The sequence below is a fragment of the Suricata suricatta genome, chromosome 1 (assembly GCF_006229205.1).
Source record: "Suricata suricatta isolate VVHF042 chromosome 1, meerkat_22Aug2017_6uvM2_HiC, whole genome shotgun sequence".
Lineage (NCBI taxonomy): Eukaryota > Metazoa > Chordata > Mammalia > Carnivora > Herpestidae > Suricata > Suricata suricatta.
This window is the reverse complement of record NC_043700.1, coordinates 68,022,413-68,040,456: the sequence shown is the minus strand read 5'-3', so window position 1 is coordinate 68,040,456 and position 18,044 is coordinate 68,022,413. Positions and strand designations below refer to the sequence as shown.

Below are 18,044 nucleotides of genomic sequence, written 5' to 3'. Positions count from 1 at the left end.
TCCTCTTCGCCTATTTCTCCTCCCCCCCCCTTTTCTGGTAACCCTGTTTGATCTCTATAGCTAAGAGTCCGGTTTTTGGTTTGTCTTTTTTTTTTCCTTCATTCAATTTGTTTTGTTTCTTAAATTCTACATATGAGTGAAGTCATGTTTTATTTGTCTCTGGCTTATTATGCTTAGCATTGTTCTCTCGAGATCCATCCATGTCATTGCAAATGACAATGATTATTTTGTCTTTAGCCCACAGATAAAACTCATACCAAATTTTCCAATGTTATGAAATGAAATTTGGCACAATCAATAAATAACAGGACCAATACAATAAATCCTGAATGATTAACTTTAATTTAGCAGAACATGGAGTATGCTACTAAAAAGCAGACATTAAATACATCTCCTCAAGTAATTCTTAAACATCCTAAATTTACCAATAATTTAGTTAACATTATACAATTACATGTAATGTGTTCCAAAATAATCAAATCACAAGATATTTCAAAATAAAAAGAATTCAGGGAAGTCTCTAGTTAAGTATTTACATAGCATTCATTATTCTGTCAGCCCACGTACCTATGAAGCAGGACAACTGGCACTATCTTTGCTTTGTGTAGAAAGGACGTATATAGGTTTAAATACCTTTTAATATAGCACTATTGAAATCAGAGCCAAGATTACATCAGGAAAATTTGTTTTCTGTACTAGTTTATTCTCGGGAACTACTTTGACTAACATGCAATTTCTTCCATTTTGAGAAATTCCTCTTTTTCCATTGCATTTTAGCCTGGGACTCAGAGCTTAAGAAACTTCAGTACTCCCCACACATGAAGTGGTGGTGGAGATGCCCAGAGAGCTTTAATCTGGTGGAGTTTGGAGAAGACACTGGAAGAATAAGGGACCATCAGAAAGAGGATCAAAATGAAGTCGATAACGACCATGGTTACAAAAGAGAGTGTGAAAGTTTTATCAGCTCTCAAAACTGTGGGATGGTGGACTGATTATAACTAGAAAACTGAACACCTGATTTCTAACTTTGGTATCTCATGGTGAGGGGTACGAGCTTGGGCAAGTCAAAGTCTTGTTCAACTCAGAAACAGGGTTTGGGCCAGCTTTATTAAATTATTAAAACCCTTCCAGATACATAGTTTTATCACTCCAAGGTACACAGCTGTGGACACAACTATTTTCAGCTACCACTTTGGCAACAGTGAGACGTATCAGTTTCAATACTATTTAGGACAATAAATGAACTACTAACATTTTCAAAACATGATGCACTACAAACCACTGGAAAACTGTTATACCCGAATAGTTCTTATTTTCTTTTAGAAAACTGCCACTTCCTTCTGATCTAACATGCCATTTGTTTTTCTCTGTTTATGGAACACTACTGTTTTCTTGGTTGTTATGGAAAATATATTCTGTATGCAATTTAATTTTTGCATCAGTATGTCAATTTCCAGGGAAATTGCTGTTTTCAGTTATATTGTAAAATATTTATTAAATTCTTATTTCCTTTACTTTGACATGTCTGCATTCAAGTGATCAATACAATTTACAAAACTAGAAGTTTAACATGAAAATCTATATGCTTTTGTGTCTTTAATTTGAATTTGAATTCCCTCATTTCATAAGTTAATGAAACTTGATGAGAAAATGTATTGACATTTGATACTTTTAAGGATATATGGGAAAATCATACCCCTTAAATAGATAAATACATTCAAGAGGATATTACCAATTTGGATTCTCTTCTTTGGATCTCAGAAAGTAAACAGTACTTTCACCCTGAGCTTAAAACTCAGCTCTATTTTTACTGCAGGAAGAACAGAGGATCTCATTCTTAGCACATATGACTGTAAACAGGAAAAAATTTATTATTTATTGTAGTTAAGAGAAAATTTCCCATTTGAGGGAAATGAATTCCTGGGGCTTTGCAAACACCTCAATTTCCCACTTCGTCCAACTTCACAAACAGTGCTAAGATTTAGATTTCTGTAGATTTCTTTTTAGGAGGTCTCTAATACAATGCACCTCCATATTCTCTTTTGAGTGCTAGACTGGCCAGGAAAGTGGATATTTCTTCTTGGATGCTAAAAATGTATCAGTCAAATAAGCATTATCAATCCCATCGGTGTTGATCTGCTCCTCGCACACATGAAGTGGGTAAATGCAGGGCTCGTGGAAGTAAGTAAATGAAAATGAACATTTATTAAGTCCTTATTATGTGCCATATGCTTTACATTAATTGCTAATTTCATTCAGTGCTCCCGCAACTAAGAAGTGATAATAGTAAGCCACCAAATATGACAATGAAGAAGAAAATATATATATTTGGGGAAAAAGAGAAGGGCTAAATCTCATGCTGATAATACATATTGATGACAACAGTTTCTATTTCATCAAGTATTCTCCTAGTTCCTGGCAGTATACAAAGGCTTCCAGCATTTTGTTTATAATTAAAAACAATTACCTGTAGCACTGATGTGATCCAGTGACCCTTTACGCCTTTCTTATCTGAAACAGGCATGGCAGCCAGCTTAGTCCTCCGAGACCTTCTGAGTATCTCAAAAGCCATGCTCCCCTATCTGCTGGGTTTCCTGACATTCTAATACGACATACAAGGCATTTGACTAATTCTTTAAATATTACGAAATCTTTCATTTTATAGATCCAATAAAGTTCACCGTCTCTAAAAAACGAACAGGTATTTCTTAAAAGGAAATATAAGCTCTAGCTAACAACTCAAGATTTCAGGAACTGAGAGGTAAAATGTGTTTGTAAAGTTAATATAATACAGAGCATAAAAATATTGATTCTGGAAGGAGGAAGACTTACTCAATTCTAAGCCCCACTGTCACATGCTGAATGTATGGCAAGTTATTTCTCTGAGTTTCAGTGTTTTTAGTCCGCAAAGTAACACCTACACTGAATAGTTGTTGCAAAGATTTAACATTTATAAAGCCCCAGGAGAGAGCATACAATAGGCGCTTAAGAAATAGTAATTAGAGTCTCACCCACCATTGCATTGCATCGTTGGCTAAAGGAGTATTTCAACTCTGAGAGCATACATTTGGTCTGTGACAAATTAGCTGACCAGTTCAAGTATGAGTCCAATTAATATAAAGATATGCACAGATCAAATAAATAAATAAAGATTCTTTGGACATTTTCTACAAGTTACCTTCCTATACAGCTGTCTTCTAAATATAAGCTATAGGATTCTGGAATAGGTTAAGAGATCAAAAATTGCCTTTATCACCTATATGGCTTAAATCTGGAAAATAATAATAGTGATAATGACCTTGAACTCTTGTGGAACTTCCATCACTATTGTGAATATATCACTGCCAAGAAATGGATATCTTTTGATATCACCAAAATAATAAAGTGAGATATAATTTAGAAGACAAATGTGAAAGGTCTACTCATTATAAAGTGCCTGTGATTGTCATGGAAATCTGGGGCAGATACAATCCCATATTAAAACATAAGGCAAACTTCTTAAAATGCCTGGAGAATTAGAGTTCTACCAAACTACTGCCTCACCTGACCAAAATTGTAACTTGCACAGTGCAAGTGCAACCGCTCAAGTTAAAGAACAGTTTTTGAAAAAAATAATACATGCGTACTCCCAGCAATGATTTCTTTTAAAACCCGAATCTAGGTGCACAATCATTCACAGAATGATTCAATTATTTCTATGATTGTCTTAACTAAATGGTTTCCTTTTTACTCTGGGGAATACGCACACTTCAATACCGTGCACGGCTGAAAGTGGTCACGGGTCACCTGATTGTAATAATTGCAAGGACATGATAAACGGTTACTTTAATGGCAAGTGCGATCTGATTATTAGCTTCTCATTTGAGGCAGTTTATCTACAGTCTAAAAAAAATGCCTTCAATTATTTCACTGATTAACTCCAAAGCATCTTATCCAGTGGAAATGGCTGGCATTTAATAAAATAGACTCTTCTAACTATAACTAATTGAATAAATAGTTTTAAATCCATGGCTAACAGTAGGGAGTTGATAAATAACTACATGACGTAAGAATGAGAATTATCAAAACACTTTTGAGAACACGGTTCGACTTGGAGGGCTCCAGGGAGGAAGTGCCTCATTTTCAAGAAAGGAATGACGTTTCTTTTGTTTTCGCTCAATTCTCTCCTGCCTTTCTTTCTTTTCCTAAAGAGAACACAGAAAACTATAAGTTCTTATAAATGTATAAACATTATTTCCAAATCAAGTTGTTCATTGAAGAACAAAATAATCCATCATAAAAGATTTAAATGTCATTTCGTGTTTAATTGGCTATGAAGGAGTAGCAGCTAGAGAATATTGTTTATAAAGTATACTACCAACAGGGATTAATGCACCATTTAATCACTGATTTTTTAATATTAAAAGTGATAATATTTAAATAAAATTATGAAAAGTGGGAAAAAACCCTAAAATTCCATAACTTAGAAGTCAGTGATGACTTTCTTAGAACAGATTCTCAGAACTAACTTTACTGGGTGCAAAGACTGAATCTGCCAGGGCAGCAGGGATACTTCAGAATTTTCATAAATAGTTGAAAGTTAAATTAAGTATCGTGTTTCTTTGCTTATTATTGAGTTTGAGCACTTTTTATTTCTTTAGCCCTTTCACGAATTTTTTGCTCAATTATTTGGTTCATCTAACTATATGGGTATCAGCACTTTTAGTTTTTAGCAATTTGCATATTTTTTCTTAAACACTTTTTCAGAATTTATTTATTTTGAGAGGTAGAGCAGGAGTGGGGGAGGGGCAGAGAGAGAGGGAGACAGAGGAAACACCACCAGTACTTTTGAAGCTCTCGGTGTTCATTCCCTTATCACATTTCTTTCTCTGCACCCACTGAGGTAATCATTGCTCTGAATTAGAGCCTTATCATTTCAGTGTATTTCTTAATTTTATTATAACATTTTATTATAAAATTTATTTAACAATCCCCAAATTTTACATGTTTTTATAATTTATAATAAAGGGGAACATGTTATATACTTTTTGCAACATCCTTTTGTATTATCTTAATATTTCTAAGATCCATCTATGAGTTATAGGTCTTCATTGGTATTCCATAGAAAATTCATAGAATTCTAGTAAGGCAACTTATCACAATTTATTAAACAATTTTATTTTGTTGTTGTTGAAAAAATGATGTTCCTTTTTTATTCAATGTGAAGACAAGGTTATAAACATCCTTATTTAGTTGTTTGTACTTATAAGTTAAGATTTTCTCCCATATTTATGCCTGGACAAAAACTGCTGGTTTGTAGGGTCTGAATATGTTCAACTTTACTGGGAAATGCTGATTTATTTTTCAAAGTGGTTGTAGGAATACTCCATCCACTCATCCATACCCAGTGTAGCAACTCCTACACTGACTTTTTATGTTAATGAATTAATGACTTTAAATTCCATATCTATTCATGTTTTCCTTTGTTATTTCCATAGCACTTCTACGTTTAGGAAAGCATCTTATTCTCATGAGACTTGATACTGCTTTATTTTCTTTTGGTTCTTCTATTGTTAGGAATTTTATATTTAATCCTTTAGTGCTTTTGGAATTTCTATTGCTGTAGGGTAATTTTCTGAAGTGATTTTATGTCCAAATGTCACACAAATAACCAAATTATAATTTTCCTGCATCTATTAATTTACATTACTTTTATACAGCATATCCTTACTTGTACCAGGTTTTGAGGGGTCCTGGGGGGTCTAATATTTTACTGATACTATACTGCTTTGATTTGTGTTTATTCATTCACCTGTTTAAGCATTGAGATCCTACTCTGGGCCGAGTAGTATAGTGAGAGCCATGCATAAAGTGATTGTAAAATCCAAACACACGGATTTGGTCCCTGTCCCTCAGGGGATTTTCAAACTGGGCAGCTAATAAACAATTAAATAAATCACTTCAAATTGTTAGAATTTCTATGGAACACATGAAAAACTCGTTGTGATTGTTAAAGAATAAAGGGAGTACTCACTTTCAAAGAAAAATGGACTCAGGGACTGTCACTGTAAGTGAGAGGGGAGGGGTAAGAGGCCCCACTTGTGATACACCATGAGGAGGGCGAGAGAACAGGCAGTGTGAGGGCTCTGGCAAGTGGGAGAACCGGGCTGTGAGAGGAAAGGAGAGAGCCAGTGTGACTCAGACTGGGAACGCGGGAGGGGGTGCCGGGTGAGAATAAGGAGGCAGGTGAGTGAGGTGCGGTGAGGCCCACCGGTGATATCTGGAACACAGGTAAGAGAAGCCAACAAGTGACGCGGGGAAGAGAGGCCGGGATCGAGGGAAACCAGGAGAGAAGACGGTTGCAAGAAGGCGGATGCGACTTTGTAGAAGGTTTGAGAGTCCGGGAATGTGGCAGAAACAGCACAGCGGATGGCTGCGTGGTCTGGCAGAACTGTCAAAGCGCAGTTTCTGTAATGTGATGGCAAAAGAGACAAGCTCGGAGTGTGTGGATGGTGAGAAGGGTACAGAGAACTAAAAAGTGTAAAGAAAACTTTAGAAGTTTAGCTATAGAAAAAGCAGTGAAATGTGACCACATCTGGAAGCAAATGAGGAATCCTGGAAAGTGGTGGGAATAACCCAGGCGTGGAAAACGCTGGCTCCCGGGTGAGTGGAATAGTTGTTTTTATTTTACTGTTTGACGGGAACAGTCCTGCCCTTCATCTGTTTTGAAAATATCATCTTCCAGATTCTCACGTTTTCTTGAAAGCAGATGAATTTAGGACCATTCCGTTTCCCTGCACACACTCCCGTCAAAGAGCTGACTGAGCATGTGGGAAGCACCGTGAAATCGAGACGTTAATCTGGGAACACCTGAAATGTTACCAGCTCTCGCTCTTTTCATCCTGCAGCTCGATTGTCTCTGCATTTCTCCAAGTCTGAGCTAAGGCCCCAAAGTTGGGTGGTTTCCTCACTTGGGCGTTTTTCTCAAAGAGCAGCAGTATCTGGGAGCCTTAGAGAACACTGCCTCTGCAGGCTAGACGGCTGGGGAGCGGCAGCATTTTTTTAGGTGTCTATAGTTCTTTTACCTGGACAGGTGTGGGACGTATAGCTGTCACAAGGAGAATACGATAACGCGAGGTTTCCATCGGCATACAGTAATTCACATACAAGGAAGGGAATGGAGAGAGGTATGAAATTTTTTTCTGTCTTTACATTTTGCTTTAGATCATAAAAATGTTTGCATGCCTGCAAGTCCTACTAAAGCAAAGAGGGAACCTCCTTTCAGAAAACAAAACAAAACAAAAAACCCTGTAATTGGGTCACTGTTGATAATCATTTTAGTATCTCAGAGAGAGACAGACCCTCTTGTTAAGTAGAAGAAAAGCAGTGACTAAGCTGTGTTCACAGAAACTGACTGAACAAACCTTTTTTTGCTCCATTTAACATGGGGAGAGAGAGAGGGAAACATGAAACAAGTTTGTTCTTACTAGTACTAGTAGGTGCTAAAAAGGTCAGAATAAGAAATAAGCAACTAACTATCAGCCTTAATATCAATTCATATGATCTCTAATGTTATCCTAAGTAATAATTATTGGTAATATTACTCAAGTAATAATTAATAATTAAAAGAACCTTGTTATAAAGACCTTCTGACTGTTGTTTGTTGGAGACTAAACTCTGTACTCATTTTCTCACTAAAGGTAACAATCTGTGTACGAGCATAAAGAAGAGTCTTACGAATCTTTGGCTATAACTTTCCCTTAAAAGAGTAACTTATCCAATGCTCACTATTCAAGTTAGATTTTATAAGAAAATTTTGAGATGTAACTTTGCATTAAAATGAAAGTCCTTACTTCCAAATAGGGGTACTTTTCCAATCTATCAGCATACAAATTTTAATAAGAAATAGGTAGAATGCAGGAATGGTTCTGTAACCTATTGTATATGGATGTTTTTATAAGTAGCATTATATTTGTTGAGGTTATACTGACATCAAAACAAGTCATTTTCATCTTAGATCTTTGATTGATGAGTTTTTGTTCTCTAGAGGACTGATCAGAATGATAGAGTGACTAAGTACTGTAATAAAACACAATGTACCTAATGGTGGCTTAGTCATTAAGGAGATTCTATTCCATTTCAAGAATAAGTAAAAATAAGACTGAAAACTTAAACACGTACATTTAGTTACTCTAAGCAATACTGGCACATGGTATAGGTCTCCTCGATATATGAAGAGTTTTAATTTTTCTTAGAACCTAGAGTTTAAGGAAGGGGCACCTGGTGGCTCAGTTGGTTAAATGTCCGGCTTCAACTCAGGTCATGGTCTCGTGGTTCATAGGTTCGAGCCCCCCGTAGGGTTCTCTGCTGATAGCTCAGAGCCTGGACCCTGCTATAGATTGTGGGTCTCTTTCTCTCTCTGCCCCTCCCCTGCTCTCTCTCTTTTTCACAAGAACACACTCTCTCTCTTCCCAAAAACAAATAAACATTAAAAAAATTAAAGAAAAACAAGAGAGTTTAAGAAAGCCATCATGAAATACCACCTACCTCATTCAAACCACTAAACCAGTTTTGATCATCTTACTCCTTACTGTTTTTCTGCCTGAAATGGGCATAAAGCAGCACTAAAGTCAACACATAAACAATAATAAATTCTGTTGCTATTTTTATTAGGATTGCATTACATTTGTAAATTACTTCAGGGAGAACTGACATCTACAATATCATTATAAAACTGAGTGTTTCTATCCAAGAGCAGTTTTGATCCATGTTCTCAAGTCTTCATTTGCATCCTTCAGGAGAGTTCTAAAAATTTCTTCATTGTCGTCTTGCACATTTCTTAAGTTTATTCCTAAATGCTTCATCTTTTTATCCTATCTTTAAATAGCCTGCTTTGTGTCCTGAATGCCTCTCTAGCTACTGTTAATTCGAAAGTTTATGCGAAAAAGTAAATAATAACAGAGATACTTAAAAGTGGAGCTATGAAGGAAGATTAACCAAAACAGATATGAAAACATATAAAGCCCCGATAATGAAACAGCATATGGAATATGTACAGTAAGATTTGAGATTGACCTATGGAACAGAAAGTCAAGAAACAGATCCTGAATTCTGAGAATGTATCAGATAACAAAGGCAGTCCCTCAGATCACTGGGTAAAAGATAGGCTATTTTATAGAAGATGTGTTTGGAAAAAATAAAGTTGGAATCATATATCCTATCATGAGCAAGATAAATTACAAGTTGGTCAAATGTTAAAATGTCAAGATATGAAAATCATTAAGTTACTAGCAGAATAATGAGAGCACTTCATTTAACTTCAAGTTATGAAGAATGTCTTTGCAACTGTGCCTGAAAATAGAACCCAAAAGACTGATAAACCTGATGCCAGAAGATAAAATAAGACTGTTCATGGCAGAAAATACTATAAGCCAAGTTGGGAGAGCAACAAAACAATGGGAAAAAGTGGTTGTAACGCCTACCAGAAATAGGCTAATTTCCCTAGTGTATAAAAAAGCTTCTGAAAATCAATAAGAAAAAGACCAACAGAGAGCTGTGCAAAGTCTATGGATTACAGTTTACCAAAAAAATGGCAAATGACCCTTCTACAAATGAAAAGATGCTAAAGGTCAGTCCCAAACAGAGAAATACAACCACAAAATACCCTGAACAGTTATTTCTAACTAGCAGATTGACATGATTTCAGAAAGTTTATAAGAAATCTTACTGGAAAGAGACCCCACTGAATCCTAAGCCCTGTGGAGCAACTTCACACTTTCTGATTGCTGCAGCAGGTGAGGTGCTAACTACCATGTGAATGTGCCACCTACCAAGTAAAGTACTTTCCACATGAATGCATTACTCAGGCAAAAATTAATAAACATGTCTGTATATATGACATTTAAAGACAGAAAACAGTATTTTGTTTAACATCAATGAGAAGGAACTATAAACATAAGTACACTAAAACAGACAAAAAATAGTAAAATAAAAAACCAAAAACATGTTAAGTCCATTTAGACATTTTGCTCCCAAACTTCTTACTTGCTTTCTTTCATTAAAAAGCTCCAAAACAAGACTGTCTCCTTGAGGTCATCAGAAAAATCAGAAGAGAATTTAAACAATGTATTACCTTCCTCACTGTTCAATTCAGTATAACTATGTGTCGTTAGAAGTCCCACCTAAAAGCTGACAAAGGCTTCAGCAGTGCACTTGTCAGCTCTCTGTGACTTTACACCTAAGTCACTGCAGAGGAAGACGAGGCACGACTGGAGAGTGACTAAAGGTGGGGATGTGGATAAGTAAGAGTTTTGTGCCTGAAAGTTTAAGCCTGGGCGGGGGCCACTTGAGGGAACAGTCGAAGCATTAACAGAAACGAGTAAATCAAGGACAGTATGATGAACATAGGGAGAGAATGCATTCAACAAGGCCACTTTGAGTAGAAATGGCCAGCAGGCAGGGGCAAACAGAACTGGAGTTAGAGACTGAAAAGTCATGAATAAAGTACAAAGACACAAGCACATTATTAACAAATAACACCTACCAGCCATTTGTCATATTCATCAATAGCTTGCTTGTCTTTGTCTTTTTTCTCTGCTTTTTTCAGTTCTTCTCGTCTTTTCTCATTTATTCTCTCTTTCTCCTTTTCTTTGAAAAAAGCATCCTTCTTTTCATTCCTACATAGGACAGTATAAAACACTGATGGTTAAAGGAGAGGCTATAATAAAGAATTCCTAACATATCTTTGTGATAATGAGATGCCGATATATTAGTAAATTTCAAGCAAATAATTTGTTAAAAACCTAGAGTGTTATTCATTTGAAAAGTAGGAAAACAGTTCTTCTTTGGGTTACCATTTCTCAACAGCTGTTAAGTTATCTTTTCTTTTCTCAGCAATAGTTTCTTCCTCTTTCTGCCTTTTTGCTCTTTCATATTCTTTCTCCTTTTTATTTTTCTCTCTAAGGTATTCCATCTTTTTCTCTTTCCACCGTTCAAATGCCTGAAAAAGTTCACAATGATTTTCTTACTGACGGTGGCTACGATCGGGTAAGGAGAAGCACCGTTGATCCCGATCGCAGGTGCCAAGCGAGGCAGGAAAAGGAAGGCAGATGTCCAAAGCCCCTGTGTACCTGAAGTGCTTCTCCTTTTCTCACGGCATTTTCTTCCTCCGTCTTCTTCTTGTTTTTTTCCTCGAGTCTTTTTTTAGCAGCGATTTTCTTTGCTTCCTTTTCTTTCATAGCCTTCCAGGCCTCAAATGATGCTAATGCTTCTTCTCTCTTGGCAGCTCTTTTCTGTTTCAGAAAAATAAGACACAGGCAGATGTGTGTGGATAAACAGATGGCCAGGTATCAGGAGATGCCGACCTTTGGATTGTATTTCATTCCCTTCATAGTCATCATTTCTAGAAATTGGTTTTCAAAGCACATAATTTATTTAGAATGGTTTAGACAGGTTGATTTGCAAAAAATGTTATCTGAATTTTTCACTGCATTTTCATTTTATTTTTATTCACTGCATTTTCAAACGTCCTTTTCTTAAACCATTTATCAGATATTGATCTACTATTCATCGGAAAGAATTCTTTTTTTGGAAGTGTCCTAAACAAATGTTGTCAAAACAAACTAATAGGCTGAGTACTACTGCAAAATGCTAATAATAAAACAGCCTATTGATGGGGCACCTGGGTGGTTCAGTCGGTGAAGTTTCTGACTCTTGATTTCAGCTCAAGTCATGATCTCAGGGTCATGAGATAGAGCCCTGCATTGCGCTCTGTGTTGACAGCCTGCTTAGAATTCTCTTTCCCTCTCTCTCTGACCTTCCCCTGCTCTCTCTCTCTCTCAAAATAAATAAATAAACTTCAAAAAAAAAAACCCCACATTGCATTACAAGAAAAATGTGAGGAAAGTTACAGGCTTATAAAGTAAGTCAGAGTGACGTAGGTTGGCCAAGTCACATACTAAGCCACAGATCTTTGCTTTGAACCCGAGTTCTGATGGACATCAAAGCATAAAATCCTTACTAAACATACATAGCTCAAATGTTGAAACTATGTGCCAGACTGGAAAATATGTAGGTGAATGTATGGTAAGTACGTTATTACTTTACTTATCTCCATCTAATCCCATATTCTTTGTTTGCTCTAAAATATTGATTACCGTTAAATGACTGAAAGCATTAGAAAGAGAAAACAGGACTCAGAAGCGAAGGTACAGTCTACTCCTCGAGTTGTGCAGATCACAGGAGAAGGTGTCTGGCACTGGGCACAGCAGCATGATGCTGCAAAAGTGGTGAGGGGGATGTGGGCATCCCTGCAGGGCTGCTCCGTGCAGTAGCCTGCATTTGGGAAATCCATTTAAGTATTGGGCAGCACAGTCAAGGCCTTTCAGTTTAGAAGATGGGAAGGAACTAAGCATGTTGGAGACTACCAGGCAGGAGTTAATGGTAGGGACTGAAGACAGGCCAGACTGAAATAAGAGTCTATCTCTGGACAGCGGGAAGGATACAGGGGTTGGTCTTGAAGTTACATATAACATTCAGGATGGCAAAGAGGAAAACTAGAGGCTAATGTCTGATGACCCTTTACATTCTTGGCTAAGCTGTAAGACTGAAGTCAATTTGTAACAGTGAAAAGTGAAGTAAGAATAAATAGGTTGCTGTAGGCAACAATAAGTTCATAATCAGTACTGCCAAATCTATGCCACACTTGAACAGAAATCTGTGTATCTGTTTTCATGTAAAACAGTTATATTCATATCAAACTAAAAACATATGAAGTACCAGAGAAAGAAAATCAGAAATCAATTCTTTTATACATGTTATTTTGCCATTTAAAAAATAGTAGACTTGGCAATGTTAAATATTTAGAGGTATTTTACTGACTTAAAAATCCACAATATTTTCTACTTCTATATTTTAGAATACCTGCTCATTTTGGATCCTTAGGTTTTCACTTTCAATCCTTTTAATTCTGTGCATTTCATGTAAATACACATTTTTCTTTTCTAACCAATCCTGTGAGAACAAGAAAAAAAAACTATATGATATTCAAAGGTTCCCAAATGAAATAGAACTCTTATCCATTTCTGAAATATTTGATTAAAAATTTAAAAAGGTAAAACACAAAATTTAGAAATTCTATACACATTGGTATCATTTTTCTTTTTCTCATAATATTCTAATATAGAAAGATAGCATGAATAGGAAGATATATCCATTATCTTTCTTAGTTTTAACAAAAGAATTCAAAGATTGAATATAATGGCTGTATAAGTTCACATTTTTCTCCAAAATTCTCAAGTACAATTTTCTAAAGTGTATCAGCTAGTATAATAAATAAGACAAAAACCAAACCAAAACAAAACAAAGGACCTTATTGGAAATGAGGAAAAATCAGGAAAGTCTGATTTTATGTAAGCTTACTTCAAATACAAAATCTTAGGTAAGAAAAAAATTAAAACTTTTTGTTCATTACAATATACATTTTAAGAAGAAAAGGTATTAAAACATATATAGACCTTAGCAATATTTTTGCTTTGGCTGGGATTTTATAATTGCCATGGCATACTGTCTTTCTCTAAAAACAACTATGATTGGTTAAGCAAAGCTTGGAAAGAAATAATTCAGTAAAAAAACCAAAAAACACTTTGGGATGCTCAGGTATTATAAAGGAAAATTTTCCCAATAAATTAGTATTAAATCACCATTTCTGACAAGATCATTTTATTCCTTGATAAACAGGTAACTTTGTTGAACTTGTTAAGAACTAATCAGTTCTTAATTTTTTAAAAACATTTTCCTTTTTACCTGATAAACAGCTGCCCTTATGTTATCTGCTCTTTCAGGTTCTACATTCTGTTTCTGTGAGGGCTTTTGGTCCAAGACTTTCAAAGTCCCTAAATAGTGAGAAGAGGTAGTTGCTGATGGCGGTCTCCTTATAGAACTAGATTTCTTTAAAAACTCAGAGGTCATTAATCTAAAAAGATCCAAATAAATCAACAAAGTTATTACAATTGCACTTGGTAGAAGAAAAATAAATTAGAATTTACAGCTTCACTATTTCAAATTCCATTGTAAATTGATAAATTATAAGTACTTTGAAAATGATAAAAAAAAAGAAAATGATGATAGTCATTTCTTACTAAGAGCTTCAAAGTGCTTGTTCTTTCTCAATATTTATAATTAGAACATTTTTAAGAAACATGGATTACAACTCAAGTTACATGGAGAAAATAATATGAATAAAGCAGACTTTTAGTCTCTTGTATCATTTTGTTACAAAAAAACAATTCTAAATTAGTTAGAATAGCATCTTCTATTTCAGGATTGGCAGGAAAATATGGCCAACTACCCAGTCCTGTACAGTTTGTAAGTTAATTGCACCACTGCTACAATCATTCATTTACATGTTGCCTAAGGCTGTTTCGCTGCTAGAACAGGAGAACTGAGTAGTTACAACAGAGACACTATGGCCCACAGACCCTAAGCCATGTTCTAACTGGCAATTTACAGGTTTGCTGACTCTTGTTTTATTTGATTAATGGTAATTTAAAAGTCTGAGAAGGTTTGATTAACATGTATGAGTTAGGTGGGCATTCATTATCACCAGTGTGAATGAAGCAATATAGAGTCTTATCATTTTTATAAACCACCTTAGTCCACAGAACCTCAAGGTTTTAAGTACAATTGTCATGTGTTAGACGGAGACACTTACTAGAGAAGTACCTTTTCTATCTACTGTCTCAGGAAAAACAGGAAAGAAACTCTATCCCAGGAACAATGTAGAGTATAAAGAATCCCTAATAAATTCCTCATCATAAAAGAACATGATTAACTGAGGAGTCTTATCATGTACTAACTACTTCATTCATTTCATGAGATGGGAACTGAAAGGAAATCAAGTAATATCAAGTGAAATTCACTTAACAGAAGTTGATCTAAAATTAGCTTTGTTGGAAATAAACTCATAAATTAGGGACACTGATAATTTTATTACCTGCCATATGCACTGGATGCTCTATTATTTGTTGACTTTTTATTCTTCATATTTCTGTCTTCAATTGTTTTCTATTAAATAGAAAATATCATAGAAGGATTACTCCCCGTAATGATCACAGTTAGATTTAGGAGCCAAACTCCAAGGAAATCAATGTTTTTAAAGCATCTACGATGTGTCAAGTACTGCAGTCCCTGGGAACTAATAAGGATACTACACTTCAGGGAGGGTTGACGGGTATGAATACAAACACAAATGTGACTCAGGAAGGGGGGACACTAGGGCCCCGTGACAGCGACTAGAGTGAGGGATGATGTTAATGACAATGGTCAGGAAAGGCCTCCCTGAGGTCTTGACATCAGTACTAAGATAAATGATGGGAAGAAAGGGGCCACAGGAAGGAAGATCTATGGGAAGAAAGAAGTAGTCATTGCTAAGAGCCTGAGAAGGGAAAGAACTTGATAATGTTGACAAACAAAAGAAGGGGAATGATGCTGAAGTCCAGTGAATGACAGGGAGAGTGGAGGGATAGATGGTCAGAAAGACCTTTTTAAAGTTTATTTATTTATTTTAAGAGAGAGAGAGAGAGAGAGAGAGAGAGAGAGAGAGAGAATCAGAAGAAGGCTCTGCGCTGTTAGTACAGAGCCAGACACGGGGCTCAAACTCAGGAACTGTGAGATCATAAGCCAAGCGGAAATCCAGAATCAGACACTTAACCAACTGAGTCACCCAGGCACCTCTCTGCATTTTATTCTTATGATGACAATCCAACAAAGAGACCTTAGCAGAGGAATGATGTCATTCAGACTCAAAGAGGGTTTTGTAAGGGGAGTAGGGATAAAGCCAAGGATTCAAAAGAAATGTCACGGTCTTATTATATATAAATTGCTTGTTGTAATTTAGAACTGTCTTTGTTTGACATTTCTAGGATCCCATCTATAAATTTCAAATATTCTTCTTCTTTTTAAGGAGTAACCTCTCTTCTTTACACAGAAGGGTGCTAGCATTCAAGTGAGAGCACAGATATAAGCACATGACTAACCTGGCATGAGTGATTTTTCCTAAGGAAAGTGGTTATGAACAATATACCTGGTACCTAGTTTAATGAACCTTCTCCATAAATTTTAGTATAAAGCACTAATATTTTATACTATAAAAGTCCTATCCAACCACAAGTTTTCAACTAGCACTGTTATCTTCCCCAATAGTAAATACACATAGCCACCAGCTGACTACAGGTATAAGAAATAAAGACTAACTTCAAGAGAAATTAAGACTAAAAATGCTATCCCATGGGGCGCCTGGGTGGCTTAGCCAGTTAAGCGTCTGACTTAGGCTCAGGTCATGATCTCACAGTTTGTGGGTTCCAGCCCCGCGTCGGGCTCTGGGCTGACAGCTCAGAGCCTGGAGCCTGCTTCAGATTCTGTGTCTCCCTCTTTCTCTGCCTCCCCCCAGCTCGTGCTTTGTCTCTCTCTCTCTCAAAAATAAATAAACATTAAAAAATTTAATTTAAAAAATGCTATACCATAAATTTTAAAAGAATACTACTTTGGTACAGTATAGCATAGTTTCAAGTAATCCTACGCACCATAAATCTGGTTCTCAAGGTTATAATAATAATAATATTTCTGATAATGATACTGTCCATCCATTTAAACAGGATGTTGATAAACATTTGTTAAAGATTTCTCTTAAACTTTATAAAATGTTTAAAAATGATATCCAAAGGAATAACTTTTACGAATTCCAAACCTCAGAAATTGTTCCAGATAGCTGCATTTTTATAATCAGGAAACCTATAGAAACCCACCCACTTATGGGTTTATATTTCTAGATATTTAAAGTATATTATGATATTTTAATATCATAATGATAATTTTAGTTAATGTTGACTTTTCTGCAAACCTTTGCCGAAGTAAAACGCTATTGAATTAAATAAGAATAACTTGATAATCAGTTATCAAGAGATGAGCTTTCCGCAGTTAATTTGGGAGTACATAATATGGCAGATAAAACATTTGAAAGATCTACCTTGAGCTTTGCTGTTGTATAAAAGGTATAATTTTATATAAATACCTTTGAAGATGCAGTTGCGTCAGTAGATATTACGATACTCTGAGATTTTAATAGCGGTGGGTCAACTGTCAAGTCATTCATAAGCACTTCGTCTTTCTCCTTTTCTCCTTCAAGGTCATCAGTAATCACTTGACTTTCCTTGGATTTCTCATGTGGAGTAGTAACAAAGTCTATCAAAAATGAATTCTCTTCATTTTCATTTGATTTCAAGGAACTGTGGTTTTCAGTAAGTTCTTCATTCTGATCTATTATGAGACAGAGTCACAAAACTAAAACTCTCTTATGAACTAATAAGGTGGAGAGCAGATTCATTTGCTTTCTACTAACTGAGGATTGTCTATGAGATCTTTGTCGTGCAAAATAAAATGTGAAGAGAGCTATTGTATTCAACCTGAATACACTTTTCTCCAAAGTGCTATACGAAAGAGAAAATGTCTACTTAATGTACTAAAGAATTTGATGTAGCTATTACTTAGGAAAAAAATCATATTAGTAAATAGAATGGAATAACTACCCTACACCAAAGGCACAACAAAAGCTCCTGTTGATGATAAACCAAGTAAGTGATGATAAACCCAAGTATCTATTCTATTTGAAAGCCTGTATTTTTTAGCTGGAACAGGAAGATGTGTGGGCAGCAGGTACACACATCTCTATATTACTCTAGGTACAAGTGGTACAACTGTAAAATTGTAGAGCTGCAGGAGAACCAAGCATTCATGAAATTTTAGAAGAATCCACTACACAGAGAATAAAGCCTTCATCTAGACAGTTTTATTTCTGCCTGAATGCAGTGTTGTCTCCTATACCAATGGGGGCACGAACGGCAGCCTATTACTTCCCTATGCTCTAAGGGACAGTCTTAAGCTGTGGCATGACAAGATTCGGTTTCATTATTACAGAACTGCTCCTCTTACTCTGTCTGCCCCGCTTTGGAATGTTCAACAGAAAGAAATCCGCGATTACCAACTTTCAGTTCTACTAGGATCCACCTACT

The 18,044-nt window shown here is 35.8% G+C and overlaps 1 protein-coding gene across 1 annotated transcript in view; it reads right to left on the bottom strand.

Annotated features, from left to right (window-relative positions):
• Positions 1-323: 323 nt before the first annotated feature.
• The window catches only part of MAP9 (microtubule associated protein 9), a 30,419-nt gene continuing 12,698 nt past the window's right edge, over positions 324-18,044 (bottom strand). Inside the window, exons 7-14 of the mRNA XM_029950753.1 lie at positions 17,048-17,292; positions 14,972-15,042; positions 13,783-13,951; positions 12,901-12,990; positions 11,109-11,270; positions 10,833-10,978; positions 10,523-10,655; positions 324-4,184 (exon numbers count right to left, since the gene is read on the bottom strand). Coding sequence (XP_029806613.1) covers positions 4,062-4,184; positions 10,523-10,655; positions 10,833-10,978; positions 11,109-11,270; positions 12,901-12,990; positions 13,783-13,951; positions 14,972-15,042; positions 17,048-17,292 — 1,139 coding nt within the window. The 3' untranslated portion in view covers positions 324-4,061. The remainder of the gene's footprint in view (positions 4,185-10,522; positions 10,656-10,832; positions 10,979-11,108; positions 11,271-12,900; positions 12,991-13,782; positions 13,952-14,971; positions 15,043-17,047; positions 17,293-18,044) is intronic.